Source organism: Penicillium cinerascens (assembly GCF_028974065.1).
Source record: "Penicillium cinerascens strain IBT 15544 chromosome Unknown contig_5_segment0_segment0, whole genome shotgun sequence".
NCBI classification, from domain to species: domain Eukaryota; kingdom Fungi; phylum Ascomycota; class Eurotiomycetes; order Eurotiales; family Aspergillaceae; genus Penicillium; species Penicillium cinerascens.
In genome coordinates this window covers 796,467-812,826 of record NW_026695294.1, presented here as the reverse complement: position 1 = coordinate 812,826, position 16,360 = coordinate 796,467, and the positions used below count along the sequence as shown (strand labels likewise).

The 16,360-nt window shown below is 50.5% G+C and overlaps 7 protein-coding genes across 7 annotated transcripts; 5 read left to right on the top strand and 2 right to left on the bottom strand.

Moving 5' to 3' along the window:
• Positions 1 to 17: 17 nt before the first annotated feature.
• catA (catalase catA) lies at positions 18 to 2,390 on the bottom strand (the record flags this gene model as incomplete). The annotated part of the gene is made up of 3 exons (XM_058451808.1): positions 18 to 1,714; positions 1,778 to 2,090; positions 2,157 to 2,390. 3 exons carry the CDS (start codon positions 2,388 to 2,390, stop codon positions 18 to 20), a joined length of 2,244 nt encoding a protein of 747 aa, XP_058308346.1.
• A 1,636-nt stretch (positions 2,391 to 4,026) lies between these two features.
• Positions 4,027 to 5,789, top strand: N7498_004745 (MFS transporter; the record flags this gene model as incomplete). Its single annotated transcript, XM_058451807.1, has 2 exons — positions 4,027 to 5,430; positions 5,481 to 5,789. 2 exons carry the CDS (start codon positions 4,027 to 4,029, stop codon positions 5,787 to 5,789), a joined length of 1,713 nt encoding a protein of 570 aa, XP_058308345.1.
• Positions 5,790 to 6,513: 724 nt separating this feature from the next.
• N7498_004744 (uncharacterized protein) lies at positions 6,514 to 7,670 on the top strand (the record flags this gene model as incomplete). Its single annotated transcript, XM_058451806.1, has 2 exons — positions 6,514 to 7,119; positions 7,200 to 7,670. 2 exons carry the CDS (start codon positions 6,514 to 6,516, stop codon positions 7,668 to 7,670), a joined length of 1,077 nt encoding a protein of 358 aa, XP_058308344.1.
• Positions 7,671 to 9,178: 1,508 nt separating this feature from the next.
• N7498_004743 (signal recognition particle receptor subunit alpha) lies at positions 9,179 to 11,185 on the bottom strand (the record flags this gene model as incomplete). Its single annotated transcript, XM_058451805.1, has 2 exons — positions 9,179 to 10,900; positions 10,964 to 11,185. The coding sequence occupies 2 exons, from the start codon at positions 11,183 to 11,185 to the stop codon at positions 9,179 to 9,181; spliced, it is 1,944 nt and encodes a 647-aa protein (XP_058308343.1).
• A 263-nt stretch (positions 11,186 to 11,448) lies between these two features.
• N7498_004742 (protein transporter YIF1) lies at positions 11,449 to 12,627 on the top strand (the record flags this gene model as incomplete). Its single annotated transcript, XM_058451804.1, has 3 exons — positions 11,449 to 11,754; positions 11,811 to 12,374; positions 12,427 to 12,627. The coding sequence occupies 3 exons, from the start codon at positions 11,449 to 11,451 to the stop codon at positions 12,625 to 12,627; spliced, it is 1,071 nt and encodes a 356-aa protein (XP_058308342.1).
• Positions 12,628 to 13,997: 1,370 nt separating this feature from the next.
• On the top strand, positions 13,998 to 15,024 carry N7498_004741 (60S ribosomal protein eL14; the record flags this gene model as incomplete). Its single annotated transcript, XM_058451803.1, has 4 exons — positions 13,998 to 14,084; positions 14,149 to 14,283; positions 14,391 to 14,654; positions 14,760 to 15,024. Coding segments are annotated over 4 exons (546 nt in total), but the record flags the coding sequence as incomplete, so codon positions are not given.
• Positions 15,025 to 15,545: 521 nt separating this feature from the next.
• On the top strand, positions 15,546 to 16,335 carry N7498_004740 (nascent polypeptide-associated complex subunit alpha; the record flags this gene model as incomplete). The annotated part of the gene is made up of 3 exons (XM_058451802.1): positions 15,546 to 15,767; positions 15,897 to 15,955; positions 16,017 to 16,335. 3 exons carry the CDS (start codon positions 15,546 to 15,548, stop codon positions 16,333 to 16,335), a joined length of 600 nt encoding a protein of 199 aa, XP_058308340.1.
• Positions 16,336 to 16,360: the final 25 nt, after the last annotated feature.

Here is a 16,360-nt window from a genome sequence, read left to right as displayed (position 1 = left end):
AACCTCTTAAATTCATGTTAAAATGGCACAACCGCGGCAAGGCCATCCAACTCCCGCTGATAATTTCGATGATGCGCAATCTGGTAGAAGAACATCCCAACGAAATCCTTTGCGCCACTCACAATGTCAACTGTCTCCTTGAAATTCTCAGGTTTCTGGATTCCACCGATCGTAACAACCCCATACCATTCAATCGGTCCAGAAGACGCAATCTGAAGACCCGGAGCAGCAGCCAGGCTTTCCTTCACTAGCCCAGTCGCATCTCCAGAAGCGCCAAGAGCCTTGAGATGTCCAAAAGTCTCAGCAACCCAGTGCCTAACCTGGCCATCCTGCGAAAGAGTCTTGATATGTGATCCACCCGGAATGAAAGTCGCATCAAACAATGTCGACCGCACCCCGTACAGCTGATGATCAGGTACTATCCCGACTCCAGCGGCCACATATGCCTTCTCCCCGTCTGCATATATGCGAGATCGCTTGGTTCCAATCACAATCGGTTGAGCTCGTGCAGCCAGTATTGCAGCCCGCAGGCCATTGAATGCAACAGCATCAAATCCGTCTCCGATCAGGATTGCAATCCTTCGGCTGGCGATTGATGGAGTGGATGGAACGAACTCGGTCTGCGAGAGCCGCGGCGCTTTCTTCCCGGGGTTTGTACTTGTTGCACGCTCAGGAACAGGCGCACCAACTACCTCAGCCACAGCCTGCGCAAGCGCCAGATCTATTTCGGCGAGCCGATGCCCTGCGAAACGGGTATACACCGTCGGATCATCGCAGTGGTCGAGTTCAAAGCTCAGAGCTTTCCGAACATGCAGTTTCTCATGTTCAGAAAGAGAATTGTAAAACAACTGCGGTTGGGTGAAATGATCTCCAAACTTCTCACTCAAAGCCCGACGCTTCTGACCGCCAACCATAGCTGGGAATGATTGGAACCCTCCAGCTTCACCAGTGGCACTGGTTGGAGGACACGCCTCGAATCGATTCGGCCAGTAATTCACCGCACCCTGGGTAATCCGGTGCCGCGATTTCCCATCACGATTATGATTTAAGACCGGACAAACAGGTCGATTAATCGGCAATTCCTCCCAGTTCACACCAAGCCGACTAATCTGGGTATCAAAGTAAGAGAAATTCCTACCCTGCAGCAGCGGATCATCGGAAAAGTCAATCCCTGGCACGATGTGACTCGTACAAAATGCAACTTGCTCAGTCTGGGGAAAAAACTCGTCCACATTACGGTTCAATTCCAACTGGCCAATAACCTGCAACGGAACAAGATCTTCAGGCCATATTTTCGTCGCATCGAGAACATCAAACTCAAACGCGTCCTGCTTCTCTTCTGGGATCACTTGAATCGCGAAGTCCCATTTCGGGTAGGCCTTGTTGTCAATTGCGTCCATTAGGTCCTTGCGGTGGAAGTCAGGATCCTGGCCGTTGATTTTGAGCGCTTCATCCCAGACAAGGGAGTGCACGCCTAGCTGCGGGATGAAGTGGAATTTCACGAAGTGGCATTTTCCGGCTTTGTTGATTAGGGTGAAGGTGTTTACTCCGAAGCCTTGCATCATGCGGAAGGATCGCGGAATTGCGCGGTCGGACATTGCCCACATTACCATGTGTGTGGCTTCCGGGTGGAGGTAGACGAAGTCCCAGAAATTGTTGTGGGCTGTTTGGCCTTGGGGAACTTCGTTATGTGGTTCTGGCTTCACGGCGTGCACTTCAAGAGAGGATTGTTAGTATGCAGCGTTGTCTCTTTAATTGAATATAATGTTAGACTTACCAAAATCGGGAAACTTGATAGCATCCTGAATGAAGAAAACCGGGATATTGTTGCCCACTATATCCCAATTGCCTTCGTCGGTGTAGAACTTGACTGCGAATCCACGTACATCACGTACCGTATCGGCGCTTCCTCTGCTTCCTTGAACTGTAGAGAAACGCACAAAGACAGGAGTATTCCTGCTTGTATCCGTGAGAATACCCGCATAGGAAAGATCCGCAATGCTCTTGTGCAGTTTGAAGTTTCCAAATGCGCCTGTGCCTCGAGCATGAACGACTCGCTCAGGAATGCGTTCGTGGTCGAAGCGGGTGATCTAATTTGAGGTCAGCAGATATTTCTCTTGTTTACTTTTGATCAGTTAATGGGGATGTTTGCTTACCTTCTCTCGGGCCAGTTGATCCTCTAACAGTGACGGACCTGTATGCTTGTCATCAACCACCCGGAGCCATTGATCCGTGTTCTCAACTTTGACTCCATGGTCAGCGGTCATCGGTAGCTTGGAGTTGATGTTGACCATGTCATGCTGCAAGTCGATGACCTTTTTGTCTTTTGAGATTGTTTGCTGCACGGCGTCTGATGCTTTGCGTAAGCCGCCTACTATGTGGGAGGCCATGATAAATAGGCTATTCTCTTGCAGATGGCAACACGAATAGATTCTGAAATATCCGGGGAGAAGAATTATTGAACTGAATTGGATGGGTGTGAGGGAAGTGCAGATTCTACAATCTTTATATTCTGGATGTTTGTTATTCCGGGACGTCAACATGACGGGGCGGACGTCACATTGACACGACACGATGACAATTGATACGATACCTTCTGAGTATCGATTATATGCTGACTTCAGGTTGGATCTAATTGGATATTAGTGCGGAACATCCGGGATGGATCCAAATTCGTGGTTGATGAGGTTAAGCCTTGACGTAAATTATGTCCTCGAAAGGCTGCAATGTTTCCAGGGTCAAGCTCTCATAGTTGCTCACAGTCATCTGCATAACTCTAAATTTCATAAATTTCATAAATTTCTGGGCTTCAATGTTTAAATTAAGAGCAATAAAGCTTGCTTAACTTCTCTGGTCTAGACAAAGCAGAAAATCTCCTGATTCTCGTAGTCAAGAACATCGAATGCACCGTGTATAAAGACGTCGCGATATTCTTTTCACAATCGCAGAGCGTTCTTCCAGAATAAATGAACGCTGGCGGGATAATACTCTTGCTACCTCACATTGATCTCCAAGTAAAGGTCATGCGCTCGAATCCACGTAGTACCCTTAGTGAAGCTAGCATGCTGCGAGTCATCCCATTGCACCGGCAGGCGTGAATGCTTGCAATGGTTTTAAGGTTATCAATAATCTGCTTTTTGCGTGTAGTATCAACCCACTGGCACACTGCTTCTGGGCCTCGCGGTAGTATCCGAGACACTCAATATCCTTGTACTCTTCAACCGGCTAGTCGCGAGGAGCATCAATGATACCAATTCGGTCTAATAAGATCGTACGGTTTATTCCACCTGAATATATAAATCGATCACACTCCAAATCACTGCCGAGAGCCCCGATCTAAAGGACTCGCATTCCGTCACCCACGCTGGGTTTCCACTGCTTGGTTCACCTTTACCGTCCAGTTGATGAAACATTCCAGGATCGATCGAATGAAGCCCATGCAATATGCTCCATTAAGTCATTGGTTCAATTGAAAGAAACACCACCAAAATGGCGTAGACGGTGTAGCTTGGTTTCATATAGCTTGGCCGGAAAAAGATGTCCACTTGGGCAGGCGTACTTCGCTCGAGAATGCACATTTTCCTATTGAATTGAAACTTTGGGATGCTCATTCATTCTCTCTAAATTGAGTGTAGTGATCTACGTGGTACAGACGAACAAGATGAAAGATGAAGCGCATGAACAATCATCCCCCAGATCCCGCGGTCCAGAACGCAATGACTCAGCAGCCCCCAATGCCGCTTACATCATCGGGCCCGGGAGTTTCCAAGTTAGATCTTGGTCAAGTTCCTGTTTCTGCAACCTAATCGCCGATTCCTGTTCTGCGCTCTCTTTATTTGTCCCTCTTGAACAACTGTCTTTATTCATACGATTGCCCTAGTCGCCATCGCACACCGTGACTGGGTGTGCAGACTCGCACACGACCCCAGCATCGCGGGTGCGCTCGGACTGTCTCCAACCTCCCCCAATCGCATGGTTGGGTTTTGAAAGCGTCACATCATCTCTCGATCGCTCCGTGCTGCAAAAATGACAGTCGCGGACCGTACGCCGATCAATCGCCGCTCCTCTACGCAGCACTACCAGACATTCGATACACCTCCGCCCAAGTCGCGTGGACGTCCAAATTCGGGCCAGTCGGAGTCCTCTGGGGAAGCCTCGCACGATTACCACCATGACCTCACCGAGCACCATACACAGTCGCCACTGCCGAAGAAACAGATGGCTGTGTTGGCTATGATTGCCCTGGCGGAGCAAACAGCGCTCAACTCGATTAGTCCATATCTGCCGGATATGGCATCCACCTTCCCCGAGGTGGAGCCGAGCCAAGTGGGTGTCTACGTGGGATCGATTGCTTCAGCATTTGCCCTTGCACAATTCGGCACAAACTATTTCTGGGGTTGGCTCTCCGACCGCATTGGGCGCAAGCCGGTCATCCTCCTCGGTACTTTGTTGACAGCGCTCTGCTTCGTTGCGTTTGGGTTTTGCAAGACCCTGTGGCAAGCTATCGCGGTCCAGGCAATCATGGGTGTAGTCAACGGTAACCAGGGCCTAGTGTCGACTTGTCTGGGTGAGATCACGGACCGAAGCAACCAGTCTCAGGCCTTTACATACCTCCCCGTCCTCTACGGTATTGGCGGTATCACGGGTCCTCTCTTGGGAGGGCTACTCGTCTTCGAGCGCAACCCTTTCACGGGGAACAAAAGCACATATCCGTACCTGGCACCAAACCTTTTCTCCGCTTTTATCCTTCTGGTGGACTTCGTCTTGACTGCATTATTCATGGAGGAAAGCCTGGAAGATGCCGACACCCTTCCGAAGTTTGGCAAAAAAGTTCGCAGTCTCTTCTCATGGATCTGGCAGTTCACAGGCTTTTCCCCGCACCCAACCTATCTACGGGTTCCAGACGGCCCCATCCGGCGCAACACTGGCGATAGTCAAGAACATGACAGTGACCTGGACTCGGCTTCAGAGGTGTCAAGTCAGTCACACCAGCATGTGGAAGAGCTGACGTGGGACGAAATATACACACGGGATACCATGCTCCTACTCATTACATACTTGATTTTTGCTTTCTGCAATGTTTCTTTCAACTCGCTGTTTCCAATCTTCGCGCAAGCCAAACCGCCCATGGGACGCCACCTTACGCCCTCTGAGATCGGTCTGTCTCAAGGATTCGCTGGAATTGTGACAATCATTTTCCAAATTTGCATTTTTAATCGCCTGCGTGATAAGATGGGCAACCGATGGTCCTACCGTGCAGGTCTGTTCGGTTTCGTTGTCTCTTTCCTCCTGATGCCTTTTATTGGATACAAGAGCGAGGACAGCAAGGGCCTGACTGGCAAATCTGCTCTCATGGCCGTCGAGCTGTGCCTCGTGTTACTGGTCAAGACCATTGCCTCTGTTGGTGGCTTGACCAGTGCTCTGCTACTGGTAAGGCATTATATTCTCTACTTACAAACTTCAATGACTAATTATTTCAGGTTACAAATACCGCTCCGAACCACGCAGTCCTGGGTGCCCTCAATGGCCTCGCGCAGACCCTCAGCGCCGCCGGCCGTTCCGTCGGCCCATTCCTGTCTGGAGGTCTCTTCTCCCTAACAGCCAAGATTCAGCCCAAGGGAGAAGCTCTGGCATTTGGTGTCTTCGGGGCTGTCTCATTCATCGGATTCATCATGAGTTTCGGAATCCGCGGTCGCTCCCTCGAGGCAGAGGGCTGGGGCGGCGATGATAGTGACGACGGAAACTATAAATCCGATGATGATGATGATGATGAAGCCAACGGTGCGTAAATTTATTGGCGATGCGAAACTTGCTTATATGACGTGACGATCCAATGGCTCTTTTGAGCCTATTTGCATTTGAATATTTATTACCCAGTCCTTTCATTGGGTTGGCGGTGCATTCTTAGCTGAGCATGCCTTGGGTTGGTGTTTTTTTTTTTTCACATTTTGCACATAGAATTGAGTTTGATGGATGGCTGTTTGAACACTTGAACACTCTACTCTGCGAGAACAGTTGAATGCTGAGGCGCTTGCTACTCTGTTAGATCTACAAATAAAAAGTATTTAGCCTCATACTACATGTCAAGACAAGACTGCACAATTTGTACGGTAGAATGCCCAGGAGCATTGGCCTCACTGAGCCGCCAGAACTATCCAGACTCTTGTATTTCATGCTTATTGTTGGTCTGCTTCTGCCTGAGCCCCAATTTCTCTCATTTCGCTGCTTCTTTGCCTCGCTGCCTGAATGTTTCCCCTCTGCTTGCCCATGGATGCTGCTCTGTTTCCTCCCCTTCTCTTCTCTTCCCTAGTCTTCCCTTCATCATCTACCCAGATACGGTCTCCTTTTGTCCAGTATCCAGTCTCAAGTCAGTCTCAAGTCTTTTCCATACTTTGGATCCCCAGTCCCTGGCACTCAAATCTCTTTTCTCGGATCCATCTCTTCTTCCTTGTGCCCTTTCCACCTTCCTTCAGGGCCTTTCTCATCTACCACCCCTTGAAGTCCGTTTTCAGTATGGAAATCTCTCTTGCCAGTCTGAGTGACTTGACCATCAAGGCCGTTGAAGAAACTAAGGCTCATAAAGGCAAGATTTCTTCCTATCAAAAGCCCGAATCACGCCCCAGATCAGCTCTATTCCATGTGAAGGAATCAGTCCTCACGCAAGGCAGCAACCATTTCCGCACCAGCCTCAAGGGTTGCTGGAGAAGAACTGAAGTGATCACTCTTGAGGACGAATCTATCAACGGGATGGAAGTTCTGCTTGGCATTTTTCACGACAAACCCCCAGACCCGGGTTCCATCTCTGCCACAGATGTTTGGTACACCATCCAGGCAAGCCATAAATACGGTTTTGATCCAAAAGACACAAAGCCGACGCTCTGGTTTGATAAATGGCTTAGCTGGGCTACTCAGAATCGGGGTAAGGAATGGAAGAAGGACCTCAAATTCATCTCCCAGCTCCTTTTTCCGTGTTTCTATTTCGACCATGCGGAGGGGTTCCAGACCATCACCCAGCGATTGGTTTACAATTCCCCGGGCCGGATTGGTGAGAACAATCCAGTCCCGTCCGTCGCAATGCACCTACCACCCATTCTCATACGCAAGTCCACCTTGCCTGCGGTCAGAAAATTAACCTCTTTTAACTCCGTGAAGAGCAGCTGAATGCGGCCTGAGGACTACTGAGGACAATCCTTCAACAGGGGCTTTACAAGGAGATTTCTGCAACCCTCCATGGAACTATTGATGACTGTACAGCCAATGGAGTATGCAGCTACTTGAAGGAACTCCAGCGAATCGACGTCGAACCACTCGGCAACACCCTCTTCCGGAATAGTGTTGCAGACATTCTCACTCGACTGGATGATTTCGATCGTAAAAACTTAATTCGCAACAAACACGACCCTCTGATGCCGTGTTCGTGGTGCAGCCGCTCCTGGACTTATCTCATCGAGAGTATTCAAAGGAGGATCAGAGCGTACTTCGATGGTCTATGCCTGGATTGTCTGAGGAACCACCCTGACGAAAATTCGACATACTGGGATCGAGAGTTGCACAGGGAAGCTTATGATGGTGAATGGGACTCGACTTGCCACATCAGTCACGGAGAACCGACCTGGTATTTCAGCTTCAATAGACGCCGCGAGAGGAATCCGTACTATGAGTCGCGCTGAAGGAAAGAGAATGGATATCTGGTTTTCGTCTTTGTATTCCTGGCATTGCTGTTCTCGGTGGTATTTTCCCGGGGCCCCGATACCGCGTCCGTAAATCCAGATGACAACCCTGCTGGTAGGGTCTGGCTACACTGTTTCATACCAAGGTCGCTCACTAGCAGGGTCTCTTTTTTTATATTTTTTAGGTTGACTTGCTTTCGTGGGAGTTATTTTCAGTTTTCATTCCTGTGCATGAATGTTGTTACGTCTTACCTATCTGTGTAACTGTTTTCCAACAAGAAGTAGCCGTGGACCTTAGTCTGCGGGTGTTAGGCCAGTTAGGATTTCCGAGCACAGATCCCTCTTTACCCTGTGTCTAGGTGTATGCGTTCCAAATTTGGTGATGCAGTTAACTCCAAGAACCTTGAAAATAAAAGGTCGGGGCACGGAATGAGATGCCCAATTTCAGAAGACATGAGCGGAATATATAGTTCCCGAGGACCCATGAGCGAAAATCCAAGCAAAACGCCGATTCCGTCCAAATTGCTCAAATCACTAAACCAAATAACATGAGGTATTTATTTCTGAAAACATACGCACCACGAGAACTTGCATACCTAATACGGCAAAAAAGAAATGTATTTTGAGTGTTGAGGTGAACCCAAAACTTTCATCACATCTGTTCGTTGCTCTTGAGACCAAAAAGGACTACCCCTTACATCAACCACCCAAGTGGTCGAGCAGTAACTCGACTGAACCATCTTCCTTGGTCTAGTGGTCATGATTTCCGCTTGTCATTAACACCGATAAGCGCGGGAGACCGGGGTTCGATTCCCCGAGGGAGAGTGTCTTTTTGTATTTTTGATCTATACGCACCTCCCGTCATGGTCAAGGTTTTTTTTGTTTTTGAAGGCAAAATGCCATTGAAGCGAATTAGTTATATCTTAATCTTGAGAGTCCTCTGTGAGTGCTACTATGGCTTGGAGAAAAGTGAAAATTGCGTCTTAAGGGTTTTCTTACTGAAATAGGAAGTGTGGGTCTTGATGCAAAAACTTTTTCTGGATTCTATGACACAATTTTGGTCCTGATATCCAACGAGGCCGGCTGGCCCAATGGCAAGGCGCTTGACTACGAATCAAGAGATTGCAGGTTCGACCCCTGCGTCGGTCAATTTTTTGCTCGTTCTAGGTCGACCATTCCTACTTTTTTGCTCTAGTATACTGCATATGCGTGGTGGGGTGTTTGTAGGCCTGTGTTGCATAGTGCGTGAAGGGGAGGGGGCAAATGGTGGTAGAAAGGGAGGCAGGAGATGGAACATATTCAAGTTCTCATAAAGAAGTTCGACTACGGAAGGGATGTACGTCTGGCATCGTTCTTTGTGGAGACTGTTATTTGTTTAAATGATTTTACCATTGAAGATATTTAATGGGCTGCAAAGTGATTGAGAAAAGGGAAAGCAATTAGGAACTCAAACATTTAATATAGACAAAGAAGTGCGATGCAGAGAAAAGCCGGGCTATGGAAAATCATCACTTCATCAACAAACTGACAGCCCAGGGTACACTAAGTCCACGCAGATCTCCGTAGTGCTGCCCAACACCCAAGAAGACAATAGGGATGCCCGTGGCATGGACCATGCTAACTAGTGTTCCAACCATGTCGCCCACCGTATCACACTTGCTAATGATGAAGCCATCCAAGTTCCGGCCAGTTCCAAATGCCGCGTTGAAGTTACGTGCCTGCATGACACTGTCTGTTCCTACCAACGCCTCACCAACCATGAAGATCTTGTCAGGATTGGCGAACTTGGCGAATTTCTCGAGGGAAGACATGAGACGCTGGTCGTTGTGACGACGACCAGCTGTGTCGATCAAGACGACATCGAACTTGTGGGCAGCAGCGTAGTCAACGGCATCCTTGGCAACGTTCGCCGCGTCTTTGCCGTAGCCCTTTTCGTAGAGCTCAATGTCGCCAGCACCATCACGGACACTAAGCTCCTTCAAGTTGCGAGCGTGGACACGAAGCTGCTCAACGGCACCAGAACGGAAAGTATCACAAGCCGCAATGAGGACTTTGTACTTGTTCTGCAGAAGGAAGAAGCAGATTTTGCTCAGGTTGGTGGATTTGCCAACACCGTTGACGCCAACAATGGACATCACGTAGGGACGAGGAGCATGCTGCTTGGTAGTCGGGGCGGTCACGGCGTTGATCTCGCGCAGCAGATCCAAGGAGGAGGTGGGAGTCAGCATCTTTCGCAAGGATGCCTCCATTGCGATGTGTAGAGCAGTGTCGACGCTCTGGAAGTTGGCGGTCTTCTTTCCAACCAGCTCGCGCTCAACACCTTCGCAGAGACGGACGGCCGCCTCACGAGCGACGTTCTTCTTCAGCAAATGGTCTTCCATCGCCTTGAGCGGCTTCTGGAGGTCAGCCTCGGTCAATGTCTTGCCGCCGACAATGTTGCGGAAGAAGCCACCGACGGCGTTGAAACCAGAGCCAACAATACCCGAGGAAGCATTGCCCTTGCTCTTTTCAGCGTCGGCATTGTCCAGAATATCATGGACCTCATCACCAAGCTCTTTCAAGACAAATTGGCCCTTGCCAGTTCTGCGACCCCAATCATCCTGGGAGATGGCTTCCACAGCGGGGGCGGCAGGCTCCGCATCATCTGCAGGAGCAGAGTAGTCCAGGATCTCGCCGTCATCCTCATCTGCATACCCGCTAGCATCCCACTTGCGGCCCTTCTTTGCGGAGCCCTTGGGAGCTTTGCCTTTGCGAGAAGTTTCATCGCCAGACGAGGCATTAGAGCTCACATTCTGGAGCTTCTTCGCACGGCGAGAGAGTCGACCGCCGGGTCCAGCCTTTCCGGCAAGGATGTGGCCCACAGGAGTCGAAGACCTAGAAGTATCAGGAGTTGCTAGTGGCGTGCCCTCATCAGAGGTCGCCCCGGCCAGCGCAGCTTGAGGCTGCGCTTTCATGAGGCCAGGCACTGGTGGCGGCGGAGGACCGCCATTGTCCGACAAGACAAGCGGGTCTTTCTTCTCCCCGGTCTCTGCAGGGTACGTCTCTGCGACACTGCCGGTATTGTCCTCAAGCTCGCGCACCTGCTGTTCAAAGTACGGGTCGAATCGGTACGCAGTGATTCTCGTGCGGTTTCCCTTCAGTTGGTCCTTATAGAGGTCGATAAAGATAGTGGAGATATTCTCGAGGAGTCTGTCAATCCAGCCGAGGTGAAGCAGCGATTGGTACACAGCCTATTGAGAACATAGTTAGGTTTGCGACACTCAGGTGATATATGCGACGGGCGGCCGACGTACAACAAAGATCAGGTTAAATTCCTTGACCCTCTTCCACTTGAGGGTATATTTCTCCTTCTTGAATATCGGCGAAACACCGGCCGAAGCACCCTGGGGCACGACCTTTTCTTCGATAAAAACGTCGTTGATCAGGCTGTTAATGACATGGGACCCCACTGGTGCGTAGGTCTTGGACCACAGTACCACGCCCGAGGTGGTGAGGATTTCAAAAGCTTCCAGCATGATGAGATATGCTCTAGGATCGTATAGAAGGCGTAAAAAGGGATATCTTGCGGCGAAAAAGGGGGACAGAAGGAGGGTGAAAGGTCGTGGTGGCGGTTCGGCCAAAAAGCGATGTTCGAGCTCGGAGGCAGAGCGGATCTTCAGCCACGTATAAACACTTCCACTCTACACCTCTCTCAACCCCCGACCTCGCTCCTTTCCACCGGCTCCCCGACTCCTTCAGTGCTCCCTCTTCCGATATCCTCTGTCGTTTCAGGAACACTATGTATCGGGGCTCCTTCGCACCACCGCCCGCGCAGTCGCCTCCTCTGCACCACCCCGTTCCGCAGCATGTGTCGACCGTCCCCATGATGCGCTCTCCTCCCCCTCCCTCTCAACAGACACCGAATGCTGGTTATGGAGGTGGAGGAAATCCATACCAGCCATCTCCCGCCCAAAGTGGCGCTGCCGGCGCTGCCGGCAACTATGGTCCCAATTTCCCCGGGTTCATGAGTGATCCTACGGCACAGATGGGCTTCCAGGTTGGAAAGAGCGCGATGGCAGCTGGACAGGAATATGTGGAACAGAACGTATGCATCCTTAGGGAATCTTGATTTACCGACGCGTGTCTAATTGCGAACTACAGTTCAATCGCTATGTGTCCATACCTGCCCTCAAGCACTACTTCAACGTCTCGAACTCCTACGTCCTGAACAAAGTCGGCCTCGTCCTCTTCCCTTGGCGACACAAGCCCTGGTCCCGCCAGCAGGCCAGGATGGGGGTCAATGCTACCGGACCGGATGGCCAGATCGTCCAGCAGCAATACTCCTCCATGTTCCTCCCCCCTCGAGACGATCTCAACTCGCCTGATATGTACATCCCTGTTATGGCAGTGGTCACATACATTCTCTTGTCGGTATTGCTGGCTGGATTCCGTGGGGACTTCCACCCGGAGCTTCTGGGCTCGGTCACCACTACGTCTATTGCGGTGATCATCTTTGAGATCCTGTGCTTGAAGATGGCCATGTACATTCTTACCATCAACAACGATTCGCAGTTGTTGGATCTGGTGGCCTACTCCGGATACAAGTTTGTGGGCATCATCGCTACTCTGGTTACATCAGAGATCTTGACCCCCGGCCGTGGAACTGGAGGCTGGGTTGGCTGGTCGGTCTTTATCTACACTTACCTGGCCAACGCATTCTTCCTGGTAAGTGAACGGTTATGCTTTCCTGATCGGTACGTTTATTGACTTGATTTAGCTCCGTTCCCTGAAGTACGTCTTGCTGCCCGACTCGGCCGACTCGTCCATGCGTACTGGTGCCATGCACACCGTGGCTCGCGGCCAGCGTAACCGTCGCACTCAGTTCTTGTTTGTCTACTCGTACATCATCCAATTTGTTTTCATGTGGGTGCTCAGTCGCGAGGGTCCATCCGCATTGGCTGCGAACGGAAGCTCATGATCGAATCGCGAGTTGGAGCAACGAACTACATGATAGGTATAGATCGGATTGGTGGAAGAAATGGCATGCGCGGATAGGAAGGGGAATCCATCGCATTGCTCGAGGCCTTGGAATTTAAGGGACACAGGCCTCAACAGTCACGATATAGCACGACTTATTGTAATCAAAATATCTACATTTTCAAATGGGTGTTCTCAGTCAACAGTTCAAGATTCAAAATTTGTTGATGGGCTGTATTGTATTGCTGTATTGTATTGAGCTGGATGCATTTCAAATCAATAGGTTCTGATGGAACGTTGTTGGTAGCAACATAATGTGAGAATTGTACTGAGGTCTATGGAGATCTGGTAAAGCAGTCTATTCGAAACCAGATAGGTTTGCCGTGGCGATCCCCGGACCCGATATGAAAACATTGATCGACATTAGTTTGGCAACGGACCCGAACTCAACTGGCAACCAAGAAAAGTAAATTCAGGATAATACAATTAGGTAGGGAGCTTAAATAGAGCTCGTCTACACCGCAATGCCAAGGTTCTACGGAAGCATATACAGGTATACGATATACGAGAAGAAATAAGTTCAAAACAGACATTTTGCATTTCTATAGCTAGGAGTAGTCGAGACAGGCCCAGCCTGTGACGAGATGATCTGGTCAATCCTATTCGATGTTAGAAGGTGACTCCAACGAAAACTTCAAACAAAGCAGCAATGTGTAATGGTCCTCAGAGATCTTGGTGAAAAGGAAATTTCAGCTGCCCGAAGGCATCAATTACTATCTAGGCGTGATAAGGTTTGTAATCATCGGGCCGGGGGAAAAAAAAAAAAAAAAAAAGGCAAAACAAGCGACGTACCCTTTTAGACGTGAGACCGGACCAGCAACAGCATGGACCGGCCGAGGTATCTCAGAGCTGTGAGGCTAAAAAAATCTTCGAGCAGTCAGCAAAGTGGTCCAGCTGGTGCAATGATAGCAAAGGGTGTGTTGAAGATCAATTTCAGAATATGTAAGAAATTAAATATCATCCAGCAGCGCTGTATCGAGACCCCGGCGAGGGCCTCACAGACACCGGGTCAATCGCAAATTACGGCATCATGTGAGAGGGAAGAAAGACAATGGGGGAGTTGCACATACAGTGAGGCAGCTCATGATAGAGTAAAACTCAAAGCTGGAGGGTTAGTTGATGATCGGGAGCAACATTAAGCTCATGGCGAGGCAAGAACAGTGATAGCAGTGAAGCAGAGAACGAGAAACAAAAAAACGCAAGAAAAGCAGGTGACCGGAATAACGAAGTCCCGATCCCGGGACGGGCTGACATAATTCAACCCTAGACCCGCAGCTGAGTGGCCCGCTAAGCGAGAAGTGTGTGGGCACATCCCGAAATTCGCCAGCGCAGACTTGGACAATCCGACTCTTTCGACAACAACCCTCCCGACTTATCTCCAACCCCCGGTTGTCGACCGTGAGTGCATTCGCTACTGAACCGCTACATCTGAGTGTGCGCTGAGATTTTTTTTTGTCTACAGAATTACGCCATGGCCGATATCGATGTCAAGCTCGCTTCGTGGAAGCTGGTCGAGGTTGGCCGCCTCGTCCTGATCCGCCGCGGCCCCTTCGCTGGCAAGCTCGCTGCCATCGTTGAGATTGTCGACCACCGCCGTGTACGTTGAAAATCGCTTCCCTCGATCTGCCCGGAATCCATGGAAATTTCGAGGCTTGAAATTGAACAAGTTGGAGAATATGTGTATTGACTCGCGATTGCCTGCAGGTCCTGGTCGACGGTCCCTCCAGTGAGGAGCAGAAGACCGTGCCCCGTCACGTTCTTCCCCTCGCCCACGCCACCCTCACTCCCTTCACCATCCCCGCTCTTCCCCGTGCTGCCGGTACCGGCCCCGTCAAGAAGCTCTGGGCCAAGAACGAGATCGATGGCAAGTGGGCCAAGTCCAGCTTCGCCCAGAAGACCGAGAAGGCCGACCGCCGCAAGAACCTGACCGACTTTGAGCGCTTCAAGGTCCTGCGTCTCCGCAAGCAGGTACGTGATGGATGAAGATCGGGGGTATGAGTGCGCAGTGTGCGCCGCTCGCTCCGATCGCAACCTCCAATTTTCCCGGTGGCATCATTCTAACTATCGATTTAGGCCCGCTACGAGGTCCAGAAGTCTTTCGCCAAGGTCCGCGCTACCGCTGCTAAGTCATAAATGATTACGAGGGTTCGGTGCATAGGATGAAGGAGGTGTCCTGGGACGGGTTTCCATAGCTGGCATTTCCCCCAGCAAAATCGCTGTATGCATTATCCATACTACAGCAAAAATGATTCAAAATCCTTGATATCCCGGCAAGGGCTTGTGTCATTGTTCCTCTTGCGTCTTCGGCCTATCGGTCTGTCTTTTTTATAGAACGGGGAAATTCCGTTTCCTTGACTTTTGAGGAAAAAAACAATTGAGTAGCCGATGGCCAAAGCCTTGAGTTTCTAATTATTCTTTTTTTGTAAAATACCAGTAAAATGTCATCTGTTGATGGCTGTAGTTGTACAGTAGACCTATACACAGTGGTAGGGCAATTGTGGGAGTCCGGGGTGGGCGCAACCGCTCGCTAACGATTTTCGGGATCGGCCAGCGCACAGCTGCTTGATCTTTGACCTCACGACCATCAAAATCCCTTTGTTTCCACCACAGCTCGATATCTGAAAATCAGGTGCGTTCGATTGCTCGAATACCCGTATTCTGCCATTTTTGCCCTCCTGAACCGCTGTTTCCCGAGTGTTGTGCGATTCGTGGGGGCTAAGGTGGTTCTCCCACTATGCGCCCGCCCTCCCACCTCCCACCTCACACCTCCCACGAAGCTTCCCTAAACCTGCGCAACCACACCACCAGCTTTACTGACTCAACCTTGTGAATCTCTACAGATTCGCCCACATATCCACAATGGCCGACCCCCGTGTTGAAGAGCTCCCCGATGAGGAGGTTCCCCAGAACGTTGAGGAGGCCAGCGACTCCGAGTCCGAGGCCGGCGATGCCACCATTCCCGCCGGTGCTGCTGTCACCATCCACTCTCGCAACGAGAAGAAGGCTCGCAAGGCCATTGCCAAGCTCGGCCTGACGCACGTCCCCGGCATCACCCGTGTCACCCTCCGCCGCCCCAAGAACGTATGTCATAGCTCCGACCGTGAAATGAGATGGCGTGGATCAGCGCATTGCAGTTTCTGGAATTGCATGGCTATTTCATCCCAATCATGTGCTTCACCTTGTTCAGAAGCTGATCTCCTGGATTTATAGGTCCTCTTCGTCGTCAACCAGCCCGACGTCTACAAGTCCTCCAACAGCAACACCTGGATGTATGTGCCGACCCAATCGACCTAAATATCAACGAGCACCGATTTACTGACTCTCTTTTAGCATCTTCGGTGAGGCCAAGATTGAGGACTTGAACGCCCAGGCCCAGGCTTCCGCCGCTCAGCAGCTCGCTGCCGCCGAGGCTGCCGGTGACCACGCTGGTCACGACCACGACCACGATCACTCCGACCTTGGCAAGGCCGTCGAGCCCAAGAATGATGAGGAGGAGGATGATGGTGAGGAGGTTGACGAGACCGGCCTCGAGGCCAAGGACATTGACCTGGTCGTTGCCCAGGCCAACGTTTCCCGTAAGAAGGCCGTCAAGGCCCTGCGGGAGAACGATAACGATATCGTCAACTCCATCATGGCTCTCAGCATATAATAAGCTAGCCGAGATACGGTTCTGA